This window comes from Nycticebus coucang, chromosome 1, assembly GCF_027406575.1.
Source record: "Nycticebus coucang isolate mNycCou1 chromosome 1, mNycCou1.pri, whole genome shotgun sequence".
Taxonomy (NCBI): Eukaryota; Metazoa; Chordata; class Mammalia; order Primates; family Lorisidae; genus Nycticebus; species Nycticebus coucang.
In genome coordinates this window covers 164544336-164568387 of record NC_069780.1, presented here as the reverse complement: position 1 = coordinate 164568387, position 24052 = coordinate 164544336, and the positions used below count along the sequence as shown (strand labels likewise).

The 24052-nt window shown below is 41.1% G+C and overlaps 1 protein-coding gene across 4 annotated transcripts in view; it reads left to right on the top strand.

Annotated features, from left to right (window-relative positions):
• EGFLAM (EGF like, fibronectin type III and laminin G domains) overlaps positions 1-24052 on the top strand; it is a 179664-nt gene that overhangs the window by 52218 nt on the left and 103394 nt on the right. For all 4 annotated transcript variants that reach the window (XM_053591956.1, XM_053591940.1, XM_053591966.1 and 1 more), the window contains exons 2-3: positions 19524-19633; positions 20663-20746. In XM_053591956.1, coding sequence (XP_053447931.1) covers positions 19524-19633; positions 20663-20746 — 194 coding nt within the window. The remainder of the gene's footprint in view (positions 1-19523; positions 19634-20662; positions 20747-24052) is intronic.

Here is a 24052-nt window from a genome sequence, read left to right as displayed (position 1 = left end):
TAATAGTAAGAAAAAGACATTTATTTGAAGATGAAAACTTGTTTAATTCTGTGACAGTTTGTGCCAGGCAAGTTTGTTGACCAGTGCCTGGTATACAGTTGGCATCAATCTCCAACCTCTCCCTCCCCTGACAGCCCCAAACATCCAGCTTAATCTTGCAATAGAAAGAGATCAGTCTCAACTGAATTATTAGACCTTGTCACAGAGACTAACTCTCTAAAGACAGGATTCCTCTGAGATAGTGGTGATGGGCACAGCATAGACGTGGGGGTCAGGCCGGCTTGCATTCACATCTCAGTGTGGCCACTTGTCTGCTCTGTGACTTTGAGCAAGTCTCTGAGCCTCCATCTTCTTAACTACATTATGGGAACAATAATAACAGCTACTTCATAAAGTTATTATCAATAGTCAATAAAAGAGTAAATATATTTATATAAATTTTGGCATGAAACAAGGAGTCAGTAAATTAGCAGAAGGAATGGAGGCTCCTTTCTAAAATACAAAGTAACTTTATTTCTTTATTTATTCCTTGGGAATTTTACTCCAGCAATTCAGAAGCACTTCTTTACTTGGATTTTTGAAATTTAAGACTCCATATCTTTACAAGATTTGTTTATAAGGTAACTGAGAATTAAAAAAAAACAGCACCTGGAAAACTAGCCTTTTCTTTCATGCTCAAGTGGACAATATAGATTTTTCTAAAGCTTCTCTCATGCCTGATAAGAGCTGAAACCATAGTTATTTCAGCTCCAGGGTAACTTTCTGAGCAGGCTGTAAGAGCCTAAGTGAGGATTTTATGAATAATCTCCACCCTCACTACTCCCTAGATATCTTCATGTCCTAATAGCTCAGATTCAATACTGAGCTCATTCTAGATTCTTAGAATCCCAAGATTTATCTGGTATCATCAAGCTCAGTCTGTGCAGCTGCTTGTGAGGAAAGATCGTTTGCGTATTGTTATTTTCCTTATATAGAGGGGATAAGAAAAACATGTACTAGTTGTAGAAGAGTAGAAAATGTAGTCGTTGTCCTTGGTATTTACCTGGCACACTCTTTAAAGGACTTCATTAAAGAGGAAAACATTCCCCAAGTCTAACTTCTCTTTCTGAGTCTACTATAGTATTCTCCTTACTCCTCAATCAATGAAGAATTTATGGGAGAGGCAGCTGAGCAGTTGCTTCAGGAGTACTAAAATATCACAAGAAAGTAAAATATTCACTGGAAATACAAAATGAAGACAATTATAATTACCAGAATACCTCTTCTATACAGTATTTTATTATTGAAAGATAAATTTTGATAAAGATGCTTTGGGAGGGAGTGAATGGGGTAAAACTCTCAAGGGGAATTCATGTTAACAAGAGTCTTGCACTGTAGGGGAAATGAGTTCAGTTATCTTCACAGTGTCTAAGTTTTGTTCAGAAAGCTAAGCAAGTCTGGGCCAGAGCTGAATTTCTGTGCAATAGAGCTGAAGATGAAGACTATAGATTACTTACCCAAGCAGTGAGCAGCCTGTCTTTCTAAATAGTTATGCTCATATGTGTAAAAAACATTGATTTGTGTTTTTGCCAAATGTTGGAGCAATGGGTGGAGGTCAAGCACATAGCTATTTTTACTTCTCCTCAAAGCCTCACTAAAATGGCTGCAAATAGATTTTTTATAAAAACAGAGACACTGAGAACAGATACAATAGCCACAAAATGTTTCAGCTGGAAAGCAGATGGAAAAGTGATAAATGACTTAACAGACTTAGGCAAACAGAATTCAATGCTGGCATTAAAGAAAACTGAGAGCCTATCAGATTTATATCGTGGAACATCTTGGAGTTCCTTAAATTATCAGAGACTGGTGGCACCAAGTACTTCTGGAAGTAGGAGTTGAAGGGAAAACTAAAATAAAGAAGAATGATGTAAAGTGTAACTGAAAACTAGTCATAATCCCAGATCTCTTTCTAACATCTGCAATGTGAGCAATTCTCTCCCTCTTTCCGAAAGTCTAATAAAGTAAAAATTGTGTGAACTGGGGCACCTGCTACAGTTGAGAATATGGTACCATACTGAAGATAATATGCACAATAGATGCTGAGTCCTCTAGTCTTCTTCCCCACTTAGCTCCCATATTTTTGGCAGAAAGTTTCCCCCTTCAAATAGGATATTGGAGGATCCTTCTCTGGAACTTAACTAGCCTAAGAAGAAAAACCTAATGATATTGATGTTGAAAACTCTCAAAATGGTTACAGTAGAGTTCATAGTCAAGAAGCCCCTACCTTGCACACAAAGTTTATAATGGGCTTTTTACTTCCTGAGCAATTAAATATGAGCAGATAATCAAAGATCCAAGGCATCTAAGGAATGCCTCTAACATGAAATATAGAAACCAAAACTATAAAGCAGAAACACATTAGAGGAATTAAGGAGAAGAAATAATAAAAGAAATATACCAAAAATTATTTACTCAATTCCCTAGATAGATAAGATACTGTGAACATGGAACATGAACAAAATAGTGTATGAAAGGAAATAATAAGGCAAACAAAGAGCTCTGAGATTTTTAAAATATATTAGAAATGAAAAATTAATATAAGAGTTAAGGAAGTTGAAGAAATATAGTAGAGAAAAACAGAGAGAGAGAGAGAAATAACAAAAAGGAAAGAAAAAATAAGAAAATTATTGCCTGAGTTCAGGACATCAAATAAACAACAGGCATCCTATTAAAAAAAAAGAGAAGAAAAAAACAACAGAGGAGATATCACCAATGAAATAGTTCAGAAATATTTCCTGGAACTATAAATGAATCTATAAATTTTAAAAGGCCATAAACAATAAATGAAAATAGACCTAAACCAGGGGATGAAGAGAAAATGCCACAAAATGCCAGAGAGTAAAAACAAGAACAGAAAATGTCAATAATACAATTGGCTTTGGACTTCCCAAACCAGAACACCAATATTGGAGGCAAGAAGACTCAATTATTATAAATAGAGCAATTATTTCAAAATTCTGGAGGAAAATTTTTTTCTCACCTAGAATTCCATACCCAGCCCAACTACTAATAAAGAAGACAGTAGAAGACTCTTGATACACTTACTTCCTGTGTACCTTTTCTCAGGAAGCTCTGGAAGGATGACCTCCACTATAATTTAGAACCAAAATGCAGAAAACAGAAGATCCAACCCAGGAGAGGAATATTAGATAGTATCTCCCTAAGATAATGGTGGAAAGATAATGCAAAATGATAAATATTTATTGATAGAAAAGGCAACCAGTCCAACTGGAACAGGTCAGTAGGCTCTGGATGAAACTTATTCAGCTAAATCAAATTGATAAAATATCTGGCATGCTTGAATGTCTTGAGACATTTAAAACACTAGAAAAAGTAAAAACTATATATTCTAGGGAATCCAAACTAGGGAGATTAGAGCACTGGACTGGATTTGTTTTATAAGACCTGTGACTCACCCTGTCACTGTGACTCAGAAAGGCTTAGAGGACACTTCCTTCACAGAGGTAGTAAGACAATGCTCATTAGTTGAGTCCTGGCATCCTTAAAAAACTTGGTGTTGGTTCTTCTGTGTAGGCCAGAATTGATGGTGTGAATGGCTGCATCAAATGAATGGGTTCCCCTGAATTCAGCAGGGATGATGGGATCCTGAGATCCTAGGGCTATGGGTCCAAGAGGTAGCACTTAACACCAGGACTGTGTGGGTTTGCATGCTTATCATAATCAGCATAAAAGCCCAGTACTAATCAGAATGGTCTGACTTGCAGAGTCCTTTGGTCTCATCTAGTCCATTGTGATGCTCCTAGAACTGAAATAGATCAGCAATCTATTAAAGGATTCTTTAATTTGTAAAAATGGAGGCACTCTAGACTTAATGAACAGAAATCTTACTTTAATCACCACAATTTTTTTAAGAGTATCACTTTGAAGGGCCACCAAATTATTAGTGAATACACATATCTATTCTAAGATGATGGACCCCCAACAGAGCACACATTTTGGCCAGATGGCTGCTTGGCTTAGGCTGAAGTCCTGGTTGCTAGTGGCCTAGCCTGGCCTCTGAGCTCACAGGGAAGCTACGGTCTCTATCCCATGTTGGCTATTAAAGTTCAATATATAATGCTCAGGGCCATTTTATTGAATTGCCTTTTCTGTAATTTATATTTTTTCATTCACATAACTCTAGTTTTATTTATTCTGTCTATATATGCATTGTAGTTACACTGCTGAGTATAAGATATTCCTCAGATGAGTGAGGCAGATCACCCTTTGTGGTCATCAGGTACATTCGTGATCCCCAAAGAACGCTGCCTCCTGTGGGTATTCACACACTTCTGTGGTCCATGCCTTGAATTGGGGATAGCCCTATGACTTGCTTTAACCAGCAGAATGCAGAAGAAGTAATGCTGAGCCAGGTTCAGGCCTCTGACTCAACAAGTCCTGAAAGTTTATTTTTGCACTTTGGGGAACCCTCTGCATATAGGTAATCTACGCTAAAGGCATCATACTGTGGGAAAGCTTAGTGTAGATACTATGCTAAGAGGTCACAGCAGGACAGTCAGTAAGCCCAGCTCATAGTAAGAACCGAGACCCAAGGCCCTGGGTCACCAACGCCAGCTGAACTCCCAGCCAGTAGCAGCACCCAACTGGTCCCCTGGGGGAGCGAGCCATCTTGGAAATGGGTCCTCAGCTGAGCCGGCAGACCCAGCTGCCACCATGTGGAGCAGAGACAAGGTGTTTTCATCAAGCCCAGCCCAAACTGAAGAATCATGAACACACACACAGTGAGGCTATTTTCAATCATTAACTTAGGAGTGCTTCGTTATTCAGTAAAGGATAATTGTATTACTATTGTTGTTTGTGGGTTCGTCTGTTGCACCTGGGATAGCCCGTGCATTGCTGTTGGTTCCATTTTCTCATACAGCTCTGAAAACATTTTGACTTGTAGTACTTTCTGTTGCTCTTTCGTGTAATTGTCTTGCTCTGTGTGTAGCTGTCCAACTAAAGAAGTGTTATAAACTTCTTAGATATTCAGGGTGCTGTATGCCTAAGAATCTACAAATTTACTGGTCAGGGTCTTGGGGTATTTATGACCCTGAGTTGGCCTGACTTCTGGCCTTGTTTTCTAGTCCTGCTGAGGGCTGGACACAGCCTCCCTTGACCTTGACTGCTGCTTGCCATTTCTCTGGTATGTTGCATGCTCCAACTCTTGGGTCTCAGCTTGTTTTTGCTTCTGGGGAAGCCTGGTTTTTCCATCACTATAGTTTTGTGTGGGAAGGAATAGTTTCCCAGAAAAAAATGTTGTTAGAAGAACATCCCCTTAGGAATAAACAGACTTCTTCCTCTGTATTTTCAAGTAGTCCCTTTCAAGGTCCCTCCCCTCTCACAACTGTGAAATAAAAGACAGAAGGGTAGCCATTACTGTGCCAAAGTGGCACAGCCAAAAAGCTCCTGTTCACATTTTAAAGTCAGTGACCCTACTCTTATCCCTTTTATCCCAGCTTTCTCAGAGGTGGGAGGCTCTGCCCACCAGTGGGGCTGCCCCGCAGCATCCTCATTGCTCTTTTTCCCTTTAACGGTCCGATTGGGTGTCTTCTGCTCGTGAGAGCCTCCACTTGCCAAGGGCTGGGTGTACCAAGGGAAAGGAAGCTTGGCAACTTGGTTGCAATGGAGACAGTACCATTGTGGAGCCAGACAGATCTCGATTCTGGAAGAATCCTGGCTCTGGTATTTTTCTACCTGTTTGACCTTAAGCAAGTTGTTTAAACTCTCTTAGGTTTACTTTTCCCCAAACTGGGGCATTTAAAGCTATGGTATAGGGTGGCTCTGAGGTTTAAAAGTAAATTTATTAAGAACTCCGATTATAAAATGGATGCTCAAGAAAAGGTAGTAATAAGGAAGATGATGATAATGATTGATTCTAGGGAAAGAGATAGGGGTCAGAGAGATTTCGAATATTTCATTACATCAGGCCTACCTGACCAAGATAGACCAAAGAAGACTGGGGGAGAAGAAAGATCTAGAATGAAGAACCAAGGTATGCCCCCGTCTGCACATCCCATACAGGGTCGCTCTGTTGCACTGGGTAGGTTGCACACTGTCTTCTCCGATTGCACAGCACTACGTGGGGTGCTGACTGCCCGGGAAGCTGGAGCGCTGTGTGGAGCTGTACAGTGACGTTCTAGAGACAACTCCTACCTGTTCATAAGAGCCAATTGTTACATTTTCAGGGATTTTGCCAGCTAGATGTTAAACATAGCCATTATTAAAAACTAAATTATATAAAGTAATAATCAAATGCTCAAAACTCATCACTTTCTGAAATTATTTTACTATTATGGATTGTATTGTCTATGTCCTTGTGATTATCTGCATTTAGCATTTATGCTGTAGAAATGTTTACTGCATCATAATGTGCTGCTACACTCCTCTTCCCAATGTCATGTTTAATAATATTACAATGGCAGCTGAAATTGGCTAGGTTTACATTACAGAAATTGGTAAGCACCCTAGATTGAGGCATCTTAAAACAATTTTTACCAGCATGCCCCTGGGTATAGACAAGGTTGAGACATGCAAACAGCAATGAAAACATTTCATCCTTCTGTAGCCCCTCCGTGTGAATTATACTGTGTATTCTATTTACGCCCATCACTAGCATCAGTAAGGGCAAGAAATTGAGGGAGATTTTGTCCCATTCTCACAAGTCTGGGGTATATACTGCTCCACCCTTTTGCTACTTTTCCAGATGTATTTGAGCCCGGCGTATCCCCTTAGCAACAGACCCACAGTCATCAGTGCAAGCTAAGGAATACTATGGAAAATGTGACCTAAAACCTGGAGTCAAGAACACTGTGTACCAAAAAGCATAAGTGAAGGTTGCAGCTCAGCCTGTGTGGCTGATGGTCTGAAGACACTTGTATTACAGCCATCAACTTGCTTCTTTTAATTGTCCCTTTCACTCCTCTGGAACAATATCAAGAGGGGACAGATAGTCCACTTTAAGACAGTAAATTCAATTCTTTGGGTAGCAGGTAAGTCCAGCTGGCCTATACCTTAATAAATGACAATAACCCCACATTTTACTATTGCACCAAATGCCACCACAGGACATAATTCCAGGCTGTGTCATCAGCTGTGATGTAGATGGCTCAAATAGGCCATAATGGGGAATTCTAAGTTGCTAATATTGCTCAGAGTCTCAAGGATCGCCAAGCGCTTGAGGAACTCCAGAAGAAGCACCCACGCTAGATGGTATTTCATCCCTAGCACAAAAGTCGTTCTTATCTTTTGAAGTGATTAAACAGATTTGGATGCCTCTCAAATACACTTTCCTAGCTCTTATTCTTCCAAATTCCCAGACAGTATAATCTTTCCTTCTCTCCATTTATTTACGGTGAGCCGGTGTTTTTCTCTAAGGCTGTTTTCTTCAAGTTAGCACAGTGAGAACGGTGGGTCTGGAGGTCAGACCTGGAGGCCAAATCCCTGCTCCGCCACATCCCAGCTGTCCCACTTGGCACTGTAGTTCCTTTGTCTGTGAAGTGGGAAAAAGAATAACACCCACAAACCAGTGTATGGTGCCCCATGATCGCATTAATGTACACAGCTGTGATTTAATAATGAAAAAAAATAAAAAAGAATAACACCCACTGCATGGGGCTATGGTAAGCATTAAACGGGTTTTATTGAGGTAAAGCACTCAGACCCCAGCTGACACAGAAGGCCTCAAAAAGTGTCTATTATATAATTATCCCTTAATTATTTTCATCTGAAACTCTTTCACCCTCTATCTTCCGTACAATTTCCTCGCTTCCATCCTGCCTTCCTCATTCTTTTACCTCCTTCTCTAGGAATCTCTTTGAGTGCTTTTGTTTGAGTTTAACACTAAAAAGAAAAAAAAATCAACTTTTTCCCCTAATGCCTTAGCATAAATATATTAAAGCTATAATCACCTATCCTTGTGGCTTGAATTTGCAGAAGATTTTCCGGCATAACACCAGGTTGCAGATGTAGTTACGTGGAGCTTCCTTAAGATTTCAGTCTTGCAACCATTTAATCTGACGTGCCAGTATTTACAGCAATATGTTTAATAAACTCTCCTTCTCACTAAGAGCTGTTCACTCACACGTGAGCACTACTGAAGAATGATTGTCTGAGGACGGCACGCTGACAAGGCCAAAAAGCCTGTGTTGGGGCCAGTGCCAGGGAACTCTTCCCAGAGGTTCCTGGGGTCACTATGTAGCTACCCCTTCCTCAGTCTCCTGGGACCCTCACTGCCTGGCTTCTTGCCTCTTGTTTGTCCACTTGGAACCTTGGGTCACATTCCCTGTGCAGCAACCACCTGTCTATTTTTCTAGAATTTTAAAATTGAATGATAAAAATTGTATAATTTTTAATTTATATGAATATTAGCAATATTAATGTTTATGGGTAAAACAGGATGTTTTGAAATATGCAGACATTGCGGAATGGCTAAGTCAAGCTAATGAACATATTTATCAGTTGACATACTATCATTTATTTGTTGTGTGAACACTTAAAATCTTGCTTAGCAGTTTTCAACTATCCAACACATTCTTGTGAGCTGTAGTCAACATGTTGTATAGTAGCTCTCTTGAACCGGTTCCTCCCGTCTACCTGAAATCTTGCATCTTTTTAGAGACATTTCTCCATCCCTCCACACCAGCCCCTGGCACACACTGCTCTCTTGTTTCTCGGATCCCACATCTAAGTGAGACTATATGGAATTTGTCTTTCTGTGCCTCCGTATGTCACTTTAACATTGTGTCCTCCAGGTGTATCCACATTGTCTCAAGTGACAGAATTGTTTTTCTTTTTAAAAGGCTAAATACTCTTCCATTGTGTATATATGTGATGTTTGTTGTATCCATCCTTGATGGACAAGCCTCTCTGTTTTTTGCATTTTTTGTTTTTTTCTGGTTTTGGCAGGAATGGCAGAAGAATGGAAATAAAGATATCCACAAAACATTGAAAAGCCCTCCACTTCCCTCCCTACTAAGATCTCTGTGAATTCACAAACTTGGAACAAAGCTGGCAATCCTAGGATGGCTAATGCTGAGAAAGGAATGCAAAAAAAGGCAGAGAAATGGAAGGATGAGATGGTCCAAAGGGGCTGGAGCACTCAACACATGGAGCGCGTGAGAGCATACTTGTGGAATTAGTGAGGGAGCCGAAGAGGGGGAAAGAGAATAGTATGGGAGAGGTGATTTCATTCAGGGTTTGGAAGGGGGAGGGCGTTCCAGGCTCTGAGCACCTGAGGCCATTCTTGCTAACCCCGTGATCTGGCTTCAATTTCCCCTTTATCATACAGTGATAATAATGGCTACTTTATTCATAAGGATGTTGCTGTGATTCAATGCAATAATCTCTGTGGAGTGTGGTTACAAGTGCTACTACCTGTGGATCCAGCCTATCGTGGTTCAAATCCTATACTCCCAGCTCCATCACATACTCACCAGCTGTGTGATTTTAGAAAAGTCGCTCAATCCTTCTGTGTCCATAAAATAAAGCTGATAATAGCACCCAATGCCAGGATTAATATACGGGATCAGTTAGCATATCTCTGGCATGTAAAACATGTTCGATATTATCCTTCTGCCTTTAACTGTAGGTTCTTGGGCCTTGATTTAGTAAAGTGCGTAAAGCATGGCACTTGACGCAGTCAACAGTTTTTGTTATTAATTATTAAGATGTTTACTTTTCGCTCATAAAAGTATTATATGCTCTTCAGAGAAAAATTAAACTATACTAAAAAGTAGAAAGAAAAATTGATCACTGTGAGCCAAACGCAATTAACCTTGTGCTGATTTTTTTCTGAGGAATTTGCTCTGCATAATTTTGTATGGTATGTGCATTCATTTCATGGACTGCCTGCTGTGGGTACCTCATAACAGAAATACTTCACTGTTATAAATTCTTAGAGGGCATTATGGTGGTGATAGGTCATCAGGTACATATATGTTATAATTCTCTTAAATATTCTTACCTGAATTCACGCTGGTTCAATTTTTCGAGCATTATAAATACATTTAGATGGACATGCTAATATGTAAGATGTTTTGTCTGTATTTGAGATTATTTCTTGAGGATAGATTGTGAGAAGTGTGGATCTAGGGCAGGTTAGCATATGCTTAAGGGCCATCATGCATTTCCTAATTACTTCAAAATGTATAGAAATTTCCCCTTACTAAAACTGAGATTCATCATCCTTAAAAACCTATTTCAATGTATAGGTAAGCAATAGCCCTCAGGATTTCTATAGGTTGTACTTCTTTATTCATATGTATAGAATAATTTTCTGTGTATGTGTTTTTAAATTTTATCTTTTCTGGAAACTTGTCTATTTGTGCCCTTTGTCCATTTACTCTCTGAACCATAAATGCTTCTGTTGTATTTTGTATGAGTTCTTTATATGCTAAATGTTATTAATCTATTGTCTGCTTGTAAAGATTTGTCCCCAGGCTATATTTTAACTTTGCTTATTGTTTTGATAGAAGGAAATGTTTCCAGAAAATTGTTGTATAATCCGTTTATTTTGTGTATGCTTTCTTCTATTAAGAAAAACTTGGCCAGGCACAGTTACTTATTTATCTATTTGTTATCCTAGCATTTTGGGAGGCCAAGGAAGGAGGATCACTTAAGGCCAGGAGTTTGAGACCAGCCTGGGCAATAGTGAAACCCGTCTCTACAGGAAAATTGAAACATTAGCTACGCATGGTGGTACACACTAGAAGTCCCAGCTACTCAGCAGACTTAAGCCCAGGAGTTTGAGGTAGCAGTGAGTTATGATGATGCCACTATGCTACAATATGGGTGGCAGTGTGAGACCCCATCTCAAAAAAAAAAAAAGAGAGAGAGAGAGAAAAGAAAAGAAAAAACTTAAAAGTAATTATGCCAGAGTGGATGGTCATGAATGGAGAGAATTTCCTTCTTTTGTGTCTTTACAAATGTGTATTTCTCTAATTCTTTAATCCATCTGGAGTTAAAGTTATGTTGGTGTGCAATGTGAATTAAGGCTAGAAATTGATTTTCTCTTCTAATTTGCTAACCAACTGTCCCAGTGTCATCTACTGAATAATTCTTCCATTCCCCATTGATCCAGGGTGTCTTTCTTATCATAAATTAAGTTTTTATACATTCTAGGGCTATCTGTTTTATTCTATTGATCTTCCTGTCCATTCCCATGCCAATACCATAGTGTTTTAATTATAGTTAAAGGACATTTTAAGTCCACTATTTTTGGAGAGAGACTGGCAGAGGCAGAACAATTATGTCAATATGAGGATATGGGTGATGGATACTCACAAATCCCCAAGAGTTTTGTTCTTCTTGTTCCTCGTTGGGCCCTGAGCAGGTCACGGAGTGGTTACTGTTTGTTGAATGGATATACTCAGGGATGGAGATATGTCCCTAGGAGGCCTCCCAGACATTGGTTCTCCTAGACAGGGCCTAGGTTGGCCCCACTGTTGTTTTCCTGACTCCGATTTTTGTATGTTCCACGTGAAACCTTACTGCCCACCCAAGAACAAGGTTTTCCTTTATACCTTGGCAGATGCTGTGGTTAACCCATAGTAACTTGTACTCAGGTGGGCCTGTGTGACTAGCTGTGACTAATGTGGCAGTGACTTGTGTCACTTGAAGGGGAGCACATGGTCACCACATTCCAGCTAGAGGCTGCATCATTAGGATGGGCCCCACGGTGAGGACCGCGTGGAGGAGACCCACAGCCTACCCTTGGCAATTGTGTAGAATGCGTGATAAATAAATCCTTGCTGTTGTAAGCCACTATGTGTGGGGGACATCTGTTATGGTAGCACAGCTTAGCTTATCTTGACTGAGAGCAGGGGGCTCGTTAAAATATTAATATTTAACAATTAGTATAACATGAGCATGACTAAAGTGAAAATAGATACCAGCCCAGACCCCACGGAGATGCATAGAGGACAATTTAGCCTTGTGCTTTATTCAAGTCTTATCATCCCATCTCTTTAAGAGACTGCATATCTCAAATCTCATTTACTGGGTATTGATTTTGTAGCTTAGATTTTATAGTTCCCGGTGATCTTAGCCTCTGTGGTTCCCTTCTACTCCCTATGACATGATTGCTTGTGCCAGAAAGTAGAAAACTCTTCACGTCTTACTGTGTCAGTCACGCTTACCTCTGCCCCTTATTGAGACCATAAGTCCTGCCAGGCACAGTCGATCTGTATGAAACTTCTGCCCCGTCACAGGGTATGCCGTCATTCATTCCACTCAGTGCTTACAAAGTTCATATGTGACATGCTCCTATTATACTTTCTCAATCATAAGGTCTCCTGGGTCCCAACTGGACAGGCCCAACACAGATGATCTGAAACCAGAAGCAGGTGAGGAAACTGGTGTCTTCCCCAACATGAGGGATGCTGGAGGACCTAGTGACCGAGAGGCTGGTTTCTGAGTCCAGCCAACCTGGATTCCTTGTTGCTACTGGTGAGATGTGCAATTGGGGCAAGTTATTTAATCCTCAGCCTCAGTTTTCTCATCTGTAAAACAGGTTCTGGTAAAGATTAGATGAGGAAATATGGACAAAGGACAGAATCTGGTCCTTCAAATAGTTATTGTTATTTATTTTTATTACTAGTATAGCCTGTGGGGGCCACTGTGCTTTGGTTGGTTGGTTAAATTTGGCTCAGAGCCCCATTTCAGGACTCAGAGCAGTAGCTCTCATCAGATGCAAACACTGAGCTCCCTGCATTACCCTGAGGGCCCAGGCTCTTCAGTTGACCTTGGTTCATGGTCTATCTTGGTCACCTTGGAACAGCTACTTAATTTCTCTGTCTCAGGTTCCTCATTGCTAAAGTAAGCCAATAGTAGGGCCCACCTTACAGAGCTGTTGTGAGGACTGATGAATCAATACAGCCAAAGTCCCTGGAACTTTAGCTGACATTAAGTGGCCAATACATTTGGCTGCATCCTTTATTTCCGTATTTTTGTGATTTTGGCAATCACCTCCATACTGCAGGCTCAATGTTATCACACTTAGCTGTCTTTCACAACACGCCCCTCGCTACCCTCTGAACACCCTTGGGATGTGAGATCCAATTCAGCTGCTCTCATTGCTTCTCTTTTGGAGAATACCCTTGCTGGGCCAGTAAATAAAATGTCTCCGTTTTCTTATGTCACCTCTTAAGATCTTACTAAGAAAGGGGGGAGGGCAGGAGAAGACGTGTTGGTTGGGTCCAAGAAGAGAATTATCAAGACACGCAGCTGATGTGACTTCTGCCAGTAATGATTGTCCCTTGTGCCAAATCTATCTGCTCCCTGCAACATTCCAATGGTTATTCTATCACATAATCCTAAGATTAATTGCAAAGATCTGTCTTGGCGACAGAGAGGCCTGTGGTCAAATCCTGACTTCCCCACCTTCTGTGATCTTGAACATGTCAAAAAGGGAGGGTAGAGATCTGTAGCCCAGCTGGTATCATCTTGTTAAGCCTTGAGTTGTCAAGACCAATACTGCCTGGGAGGAGGTAGATAGAGGTAGGGATGGGGGTTCCGGAAGGGGTTACATCCTCTCTACATGCCTTGTGCCAGACCTTGGAGTCTGTGTCTGCCGCAAAGCAGAATCTTTTTTTTTTTTTTTTTTTCTATTTGCTCAGTCCCATCCTATGTTCTTGGAGTAATGGACTCTCTTTGTAAAATGCCAAGGAGTACCAAGCTTAGAGGTAATGTCCAATCAACTACAGCTATTATCATCCCTAGCAGTTCATCTACCAGAATTATAAACCTGCTGTCTTTAAAGTTTCCAGCTTTGGGGGGAAAGGGAGGTGGTTGGTTTCTTTTCCATCTTTAAATGATTCTATTCTCTGAGAGACAGGAAATTTTAAGCCTTTTGTGATTGCATGCAAGGTTACATGGCTTATTACTAAGCTTCATGTTCAACTAAATCAGTGGCTTTGCCAGGTAGAAGCCGCAGGTGAAGACTGGCTTCAATGAGAAAATGTTTATTGCTGCCGTCACGAAAATTGCAGAGGCCAGATTCTGGCCCAGCATGAGGGGAGGGGGCAGCTGCTTCCTAAGGCAAATGTGGACTAGACACCCCTCACTGGATGTGCTGCCGTGTGCTGCTGGAGGCCAGGGTGGCAGGAGGAATAGGAAAGAAACCTGATCCTGGAGAAGGAGGAAGAAAGAAAGGTGTTCTCATCAGCGAGTCGGCATGAGTGTCCAGTCACTGCGATGGGCACTCAAGGAAGAGACCAGCTTCCTCATGTGGATTTTCAGGACTTAGGACAGTTCTGCTGGAGGAGGAAATCTTGCCTGGTGAAAAGGGTCTTGCCTGGGGTTATGAAGACAAAAGAAAGGATTTTTTTTCCATCATTTCATTTTGGATTAATTTTAGCTTCTTAGAAGAGTTATGCTGGTAGGTACATAGTATAACATTCCCACATATCCTTCATTCAGCTTCCTCTAATGTGAACGGCTTACATTACCGTGGTATGTTTACCAAAACCCCAAATCGAATACTGATACAGTACTATTAACTGAAGTATAGTTCTTATTCGAATTCTACCACTTTTCCCACTACTACTCTTTTCTCTCTTCTGGAACCGAGTCTGGGGACCACATGCATTTGCTTGTTGTATCTGCTCACTCTCATCCCATCTGCGGCAGATTCTCGGTCTCTCTTTGTCTTTCGTGATCATGGTGCTTTTGAAGAGCCTTGGTCAATTGCCCTGTAGAGTGTCACTCAATTTAGGTCGGTCTGATATGTTCTCATGGTTAATGTGAGCCGGCAGGGCTCTGGAAGACACTTCCTGCTGCTTCTCAGCGCCTGAGAATTTCTTTGATCCCCATGTAACTAGAACAAACACTGCACGGTTTCTTAAACCCATCTTTTCACTGCTGCCTTGAAGGCATCCCCTTGGAAATAGCTCTCGTGGGCACATCTTCTTGGTTACATGTTCACAGTGTCGAGAAGTAATTGTCCTTGGAATAGGCTTCAAAAAGATGGGAATATAGGTTTTGTTTTACTGTTCAGAATTTTCCATGTTTGGCTAATCTGGGCATTTTCCTTTGCATCAGTGAATGTAACTTGGTTCATTCTGTGAAAATTCAATAACTAAAAAGCTAGCAGTGGTTTTCTGTCACAGACAATATTTTTGTTTGCATTTTGAAGTGTTTTTATGAATTGTATTACAAAACTAATTGAATCAGAGATGAATTTTGCTCAGGAAGTTGAAGTATTCTATAAAATAAAATTATCATAAGAAAATTATTCAGAAGTTTCTAATGCAGAAGCCTAATACAGTTTTGAAAGTCCTCCAAAGAAGAAAGTTTGAGAATACATCTCCCCCATGGCAAAGAAATATACTTTTCCTTTCTTTCTTTCTTAAGAAGTATAACTCTTAGCTTACAAGAACACAGCTTTAGGGTATATTGTCTAAATGCATAATACCAGTTTCAAAAGCTACATTTCCTCAAAAATATTACAGTTTTCTATTATGTAACATATTTTCCATCATTTTTAACCATTGCTGGTGAAATATGAGCATTACTTTTGTATTTAACTGCTAAAATCTTACTTGTCTCACATGTAGGTAGCCTACTAGTTTTTTTCTCTAAGTTTGGAGGGAGCAGTAGTGTGTTACTTTACTATGCTAGGATCCCAGAAGGCTTTGGAGTTATAACCATTATCAAGGATTTTTGTTTTATTAAGTGCCACTTGGATTTTACTGGCCCAGCCAAAGATCTGGCTTTCTCCTGATGACTCAGAGATTGCAGAGACGTGAGGACATGGAAGAGATTTAGAGAATTACTTTGATCTGCTCATCCAAGTTAGGACTATACCCCAGTGTCTCTGTACATCTGACGCTGGTACCAACCATGTGTCATGACTCCGTCTGATGGTTTCACTGACCTTTCTTTGTCTGTGACCTTTCTGTGCCTTGGATTATCTTTAATTTGAGGTAGCCCCACTATGTGGTTTACTTCTGGCTTTAGCCCACCCCCAACCTTATGTCCCCCAATAATCATGCCATAAACAATATACTTCCTCTGCAAATACAGCTTCAGATGGGGCCCAATTTAGAGACCTGCCCTACCCCGAAGGACACTTCAAAAAAACAAAGAGAAAAAGGCTGTGCTCATAATGTGGATGTCACTTCACAAGGCCTCCGATGCTTCAGTCTGAGCCGCCACCGTGAGCCACCACCCACGGTCTCAGAAGTGCCTTTGTGAGGTAGCACATTCACATACATACTCCTATCAGCATTCACTACTCTCACGTAAATATTGGGGCTAATTTAATAGGTGAAAATAACATCTAAATTTTTAAAACATGAATTTCTTTGGTAACTAGCAAATTTGAATATTTCCACATGTGTGTTGACTATGTCTTCTTTTGTGAATATGAATCTTTTCATATTTTATTTTTTAGGGTCTGAAGTTTTTATCAGTATGTATGAGTTTTATAATAGTTATCCCTTGCCCTGTCATTTGGCTGCACTTACTGACCCCTGTATCTATTGTTTTACATTTTCCTTTCATAATTTTTTTTTTTTGTTGTTGTTATTTTGGCCAGGGCCGGGTTTGAACCCGCCACCCTTGGTATATGAGACCGGTGCCATAGGTGCCACCCTCTTTCATAATTTTTTTTGACGCACATAATGAACGTTTTATGATGTAGATTCTATCATTTTTCTTTTGGTTGATTTATGTGTAACCTCTTTTATGCTCAGAAAGGTTCCTCCTCAAAAAATCTGCTTTTAAAATTCAACTATTTTGTATTACTTGATTTCCCATATTTAAGTGATTCCTCCGGATTTGGTATTTGGTCCAAATGTCTGCCCACCTTTCATTCACCAGCTGCAGGCGAGCACACCTCAGACTTCATGGGCAGTGAAGCCATCTGCATGCTCCCTCCCAGCTGGGTGACTGGCACCCCAACCCATGTTGCCCAAACCGGAATCCTTGGAGCCATCCTGATTCTTTTCTCTCCTTCACCACCCACATTTGCTCAACCATGAAGTCCTGGGGTCCTGTGTATGTGGTTCTTCCCCCCTCTCTTTGGGGAGAATATGTGCTGCTCCCTCTGCTTGGGACCTTTTTCCCATCCCTACTCTGCCTGCCTCATTCCTGTCCAGGTATGTCCTTGCTACGTGCCACCAAAGTGCGCCCCACTTCCCAACTCTAATGCCCACCACACTTGATTGCGTGTCCTGCTAACTTGTTTGTGGTCCCTTGTCTCTCTTCATTAATGTGGAGACTGACTCAGTACCAGCTCTATATAAAATAGAGGTCATCTCTAACTGATTCCTGGCAGGGATTGATTTAAATACTTTTCTGGAGTGTATGGAGAATTCATACTTTTTATGGTGCTCAGAGGTCATGGATACTGTCCACTGACTTGTTCAACTTCCATTTTACTTGCCTTCTAGGTGTCAATACAGTAATACAAAGACTGGAGAAATAAAAAACTACATTTCCCAGATTCTCTTGTAACCAATATGAAAATTAAGTCCCACCAATTATATGTACTCTTTTATTTTTTGTTTATTTATTTTGAGACAAGAGTCTCACTCTGTTGCCCCTGGGTATAGTGCCATAGTGTCATCTCATAGCAACCTCAAACTCCTGGGCTCAACGAATCATCCTGCCTCAGCCTCCCGAGTAGCTGGGACTACAGGTGCTTTCTACGAGGCCCGGCTAGTTTTTTTCTATTTTTAGTAGAGATGGTGTCTCTTTTGCTCAGGCTGGTCTCAAAATGCCTGAGCTCAAGCAATCCACCTGCCTCTGCCTTCCAGGATTACAGGGGTAAGCCACTGACCCAGCCTAGATATACGCTTGGGAGATATGGAAGGCAGGTGTGGCGTGGCAGCCACCTTCCCCCTGCTACTTGTCTAGCCAAGCAGGGCTGTAAAAACATGGGAACTCATCATTTTGGCGTCCATCACCACCAGCTTTGTGGGTGTCTAGAGGCAGTTGTGGCATCAATAATGGTAGTAGTGAGGATGAAGGTAGAGTCTTCCTGCTTCTGAATCACTGCTTAGGGTTGTCTCTCTCTCTCTCAAATAGAGCCAGAGAGAATCCTAAATTCAATTTCTCTAGGCTTTCTACCAATTTCTATAACTACTTTTTTGCTTAAAATATCTAGAGTGTTTTCTGTTTTCTATACTGAACTATTGCAGATACACAGGGGATTTGGGGATGCTTCCTCTCTTACTGACCCAAGGGTTGATCAGTTGAAATTTTTCCCAGAGCAAAGGGAGCAAGAAATATTTCTAGGACTATGGATGAGGCTGTGCTTACTGATGATGTTATAGTCCTCTGTCATTTCCACTGTCATTCTCCCCACTTTTCAGCCACTTTTGAGGTTAAGTTAGAATAGACCTCTTAACTGAGTGATATGTAGCCAGTAGTAGGTGACCCCATAGAGGGGAACCCAAACATAGAATTGGATGGAGAAGTATAGGCAAATAATTCAGATCTGTAGCATAGTAAGAGTATTTCTAAATCAATGAAAGAAAATTAACAACTTAATTTAAATACAGGAGAATTTAAATACATAGAATTGGATGGAGAAAATATAGGCAAATAATTCAGATCTGTAGCATAGTAAGAGTATTTCTAAATCAATGAAAGAAAATTAACAACTTAATTTAATACAGGAGAACCTCTGTAAGTTGGCCACCCAAGAGACGATAACAAACTGGTCAACATTCAAAGGTAGCCAACTTGAGGAGCTAGGCTTCCTGTACTGATCCATACATGTGGTGCACGTCTGGTCTGTGAAAATTAGGTCAGCTTGAGGAGGTGGTCAATTTAGGGAGGTAGTCAACTATGGAGGTTCTCCTGTACATGCAAGACACATGAATAGAGAAAGAAAAGTAGCCAAAAAGATATTGAACTATTCAAACTATTTTCTTGTTGGATTTGCAAAAAAGTTTAAGACTTTTTAAAGAGCAATTTTAAATTCCTATGAAATTTTTAATTTCAGAGAAAGGACAGAGATTTCCCATATTCTCCTGTCTCCACACTTGCACAGCCTCCCCTAGATGAGAATCCCCCACCAGGTGTTATGTTTACTGATGAACCTACAAGGACACATCATTATCACCTACAGGTCACAGTTTACTCTTGGTGTTGTACATTCTATGGATTTGGACAAATGTAAAATGACATGTGTCCACCATTATGGTATCATATTGGATAGTTTCATTGTCCTAAAAATCCTGTGAGCTCCGCCTAGTCATCCCTCTCTGCCCCCTAATCCTTGGTAACCACTGTTCCTTTTACTGTTGCTATAGTTTTGTATTTTCCAGAATGTCCTATAGTTGGTCTAATACAGTTGGTGAGGTCAGCTGGGACAGATGTGATGTATCAGAGAGATGGCTGCATTTCTGGCCTGTGGAATGACATCATTAAGCATGCTCTCCATATGTCAGAACACACCCTGGAATCTTGTGTAAGTATACTCAAGGTGGGATGCGTGGAGCTTCTAACACAATCTCTTTTGTTTGAGGCAGGCAAGGTAGGGCCTCCTCTTGACATCACGCTGGGCGCACTGAACTGTACAGCTTTCAGCATCCAGTGGAAAATGCCGCGGCATCCTGGGAGCCCCATCACTGGGCACACTGTGAGTGCACGGGCATGGGGATTTCTGCAGTGGGTGTCGGGTGACTGAACAGCCTTCTCTTCATTGCTTCTCTATGTATCAACCTTCCCATGTCAATAACTGCTCCTTTCTCCACCCCTGAAACTAGAAGGAATGATCCCTTTTGAAGAGCATTTTTTAAGTGCCCTGAACATCATATATATTAATCAATTAGAATCTATCTTGTCCTTTCTCTGTTCAGCTGTGAAAAAATATAAACCAAGCAGAAGGCCTGGTTCCTGCTATCCAATTGCCTACAGTCAAATTTGGAGAATAAAACAGAAACATGGGAAATAATAAGGAATCACTGTGGAATGCTGCCAAACAGCACAAAATAATACAAAATCTGAATTAAAGTAAATGTGTAGACAAAGTGGAGGAAGGAACAGAGAATGTATTCTTCTCCATCAGAGCTATACATTGGGCTGATTTCATCCACAGTATTTTCTTTGAAAAGTGCTTTTAGAAATGAGTCAGCTTTTAGAAGTCAGGATACTTCAGGTGAATACTGGGAGCTCTGAAATCTCTGGGATACGGGGTGATCTGGCCAAGCTGGGTTACACTGTTATGTGGTACCAAGCCCCCCTGGAGCTGAGCTGCCTGTTTTCTATGGGATGTAGGCCCCGGCCCATAATACTACAATCCCACCACCTGCCACTGTCTTCCTTCTGCCAAGGGACAGGAGGCATCGATCATGGCCCTTGTCCTGCCATCTTCTTAAAGTGGAGAAATACATTTCTGGACTCAAGTTGTATCAAAAGTGGGCAAGTGGAAGATGACCTAGGAGGGTCATGATTTGGAGAAAGACGAGCAGAGCTGGGTCCACCTCACTTCTCTGATCTGATCTTCCTCCTGCCTCCCAGGCTTCTGTCTGATGTTTCTCCCCTCGGAACCAGTGCATGTGTGGTGAGGTGAGAGGCCTTAGAACCTACTGCTGTTGTGTGAGTTGGATCTCTGATCTAAGACAAGTACTGGCTCTGCTCTCACCCAGGGTGTCTGCCTATTTTTCAGGTCTTTTACTCCGAGGTTGGTACAGACAAATCTCAGCAGGAGCAGTCACATCGTGTGCCTCTGAGCCAGGCCACCCACTCCACGGTGAGCCTCTCCACCCTGCTGCCCCCTCCAGGGCACACGGGGTCTGGTCTTTCAGGGATATTCAAGTGGGTGGCTAATTTGGTGTGTGTGCTGCTCTACCTGTAATAATAATAACTAATGCTTGTGCAGTCCTGTAGGATTTCCAGGTGTCTTCCACAGATATTACCTCTGCACAGTGCCATCTGTATTTCCACAAAGGCAGGAGTCTGACGAAAGAGTCCTGGTGTAAACACTTCCATCCTGTGCTGGAGCCCATTTTATCATGCAAGGGAATAGACAACTTCCAGCTGTTTCTACTTCTTTTCTTCATGAAGTTCAGTTATAATTTTTTTTCTGAAATCTCAGTAAATCTTTGTAAATAAATAGGACACATTCATACCTTCTAAACTTCCTGAATATACAATGCACAGGCAAAGATATGATTGAAATGTATATTCAGACAGCCCAGGTTGTTTATTTTTCTTTACAAGCCCAGCACCTTGTCTTTCCACTAACCAATCGCTGGCTCCTCGTCTATCTCTCTTTTGTTTCCTGTCAAGAACTCTCTGGGTGAATTTTTTGCCTTAAGCATCTTGTGAGTTATTTTCTTTCCATCTCCCCCTCCTTCCCAGGCTATAGCCCTCTGAATTGCCGTACAGAGTTAGCTCCGGTGCCGTAATGCTGTCGCCATGGTGGTGGCAGTAACGTTTGTAAGTCCCGTCTCATCAGTGCCCACTGGGTATAGCTCCCAGTCTGAAGCCTGTTTGTCAGCCGCCATAAGGAGAGTAGCTATCATTTCGGAGTGCCTCTTACCTGCCAGGTGCCATCCCTCATGCTTTACGTTCACTTTGCCACTTAATCTTCACAACTATCCTATGATCTCATTTTACTGACAAGGGTGATGAGACTTGGAGAGGTCAAGTAACTTCCCCCCCATCACACATTACGAACAGTGTACGCTCCGGGCTGACTGAGCATGGAGCCCTTGCTAGTTTTAACAGAGCTCTCATGACTCAGAGAATAGATGCACATTTTCAGCTTGCCTTTTAAAAAATTTTTTTGCATGACATGATTTTCATCTGAAAATAGGCTTGAGCTTAAGCACCCCTCGTTAGCTGCAGAAGCCCTCAGCCCAATCTCTATGGATTGCTCTACCCTAGAGGGGGAGTGGGTTGGCCCCATCTAGGAAACCACAAGCTGAGGTTTCCTCTCCCCTTGACAGCCTTGGAACTTTCAACAAGGCTGTGGCACCCAGCAGTGTCCCAGTCTCCCTGCCTCGTGTCCTGCAGGGCTCACTGCTCCATCTGGAGCACAGTGTAGGTAAAGGGCAAAGTGCTGGTGACACATGTCTCGCCCCTGGACAGAGCCTCTGAAATTGAAATCTGACCCGTGACATAGAACCTGGCCCACACACTGGCATCTCTGTGAAGGTCACTGCTATAAAATCATAAAACAGAAGGCAGAGGGACACTAGTGCTCTTGGCTTGTGGACCTGCTTCCTTCACTTACAGGTTGGGTAATGCCGGCCAAAGTCCCTTCACCTAGCTAAGCCTCATCTTCTTCCTGTGTAAGGGGTAATTAATTAGACAGTCGTGAGGGTTAGGGTTATGTATGTATAAAAGCCTATGGTAAATATAAAAAGCCACATAGCTGTTAGTTATCATTTCCTGATGGCTTTTATGTTACGTATATTCTCTCCATTCTCTATACCTAGGCATTAGCCTATGCTATTAAATTCTCGCATTTGATCATCTTGCTGATTTCAACAAACTTGCATAGTGCTAGTGTGTGCCCAGCACAAAACAACACACCGTGCTTGTTTCTGGGGGCAGTGCTCAGTCCTGAAAATCCATGGAAACCACGGAAAACCACATCCACATTGATCAAACGACCAGGGACCAGATGTCATTAACATGCCATGTCATAGACAGGTTTGGAGAGGGAGAGATGAGCATAGGAACAAGTGATCAAGAGGTGAAACTTGGAGCTGGGAATTGAAGCAGGGAACTTTCTGGAAAGGCATACTCAAGGGAGAAGAGATCCCAATTGGAGGGAATCGTGTGAACCACTCAGGAAATGGGCGTGTGCATATACGCCTGTGTGTGTTTGGGGGTAGGGGATAGGAAGAGTTGCAGGATATATAGAATGCGGAAAGAAGGTAATGCTTGGACCAGCAGTGGGGAACCTGCAGCCTTACAGCCACTGGTGACCTTTTCACTGAATCTTTATAAAACAAATCCTTTTATTTTTATAAATACATTTTTGTCTTCTATATTTTTATTTTTTAAATGATCATATTTAAAATATCAAAGAATCCTTTCTTTGATAGGAAAAGCAGAGAGAGGGAAGGAGGGATGGGGGTAGGATCTCAGTGTGTGACACATCTTGTACCCTCAATGAATCCCCAACAAGAAAAAAAAATAAATAAAATATCAAAGAATAAAATAAGTTTCAATGAAATAATCCCTGGCACAATTAGAACACTAGTAAGCCACAGGGCTAAATCGACAGCTGCTACACTCATGATTTAGTTCTAACTTCTCCTGCCTGACTGGTGCCATGATAGCATGAGGCTGGTTGTCAAGCGTTTATGGGGGTCAAGTTCACCAGTCTGTTAGCAGCTTTTGACAATGGTGCAGTGTGTTTCTGTCTGAAGTGGAATTTGTGAAAAGTTACACAGCTCGACAGTATTTTTTAATTCTGTCTGCTTAACAGCCCATTATGTCAAAAAAGACCAAGAGAACACTGAAGGAAGAAAACAAATTATTTTTAATGAGGATTGGGAATTGCAATATTATCTTGTTTCTGCTAAAGACAAGTTGATTTGCTGGTTTTGTGATACTACACTATCAACATTAAAGAAATTCAATATTCGTTGGCATTAAAACATGTATAAGGGCCACATATATTTTAAATCTGAAGAAGAGATATGAAAAGTTGGATTGTGGAAATTAAAAGATGAAAAGCAAAAACAGTTCTTTCAAACAGCAATAAGACCTGGAAATAATGCAACTAAAGCAACTTATAAAGTACCTTATATACTTGGGGATAAAAGGGAAGCCATTCATTAATGTAGAAATTGTGAAAGAATACATTGTTGAAGTTATAGGATGCTTAGACCCTGATAACATTTCACAGTACAAACAACTGCCTCTTTCAAGGAGAACCATCACTGGTTGGCAACATGAATTTTAGCCTTCAACCTAATAGAACAACTTCATGCAATATTTCAAAAGGAAAATTCTTCAATCACTTGGGATAAATCAACTGATACTATTGACTCAGTACAGGTTTTATGTTTCATTTGGGTCATAACAGAAGACTTTC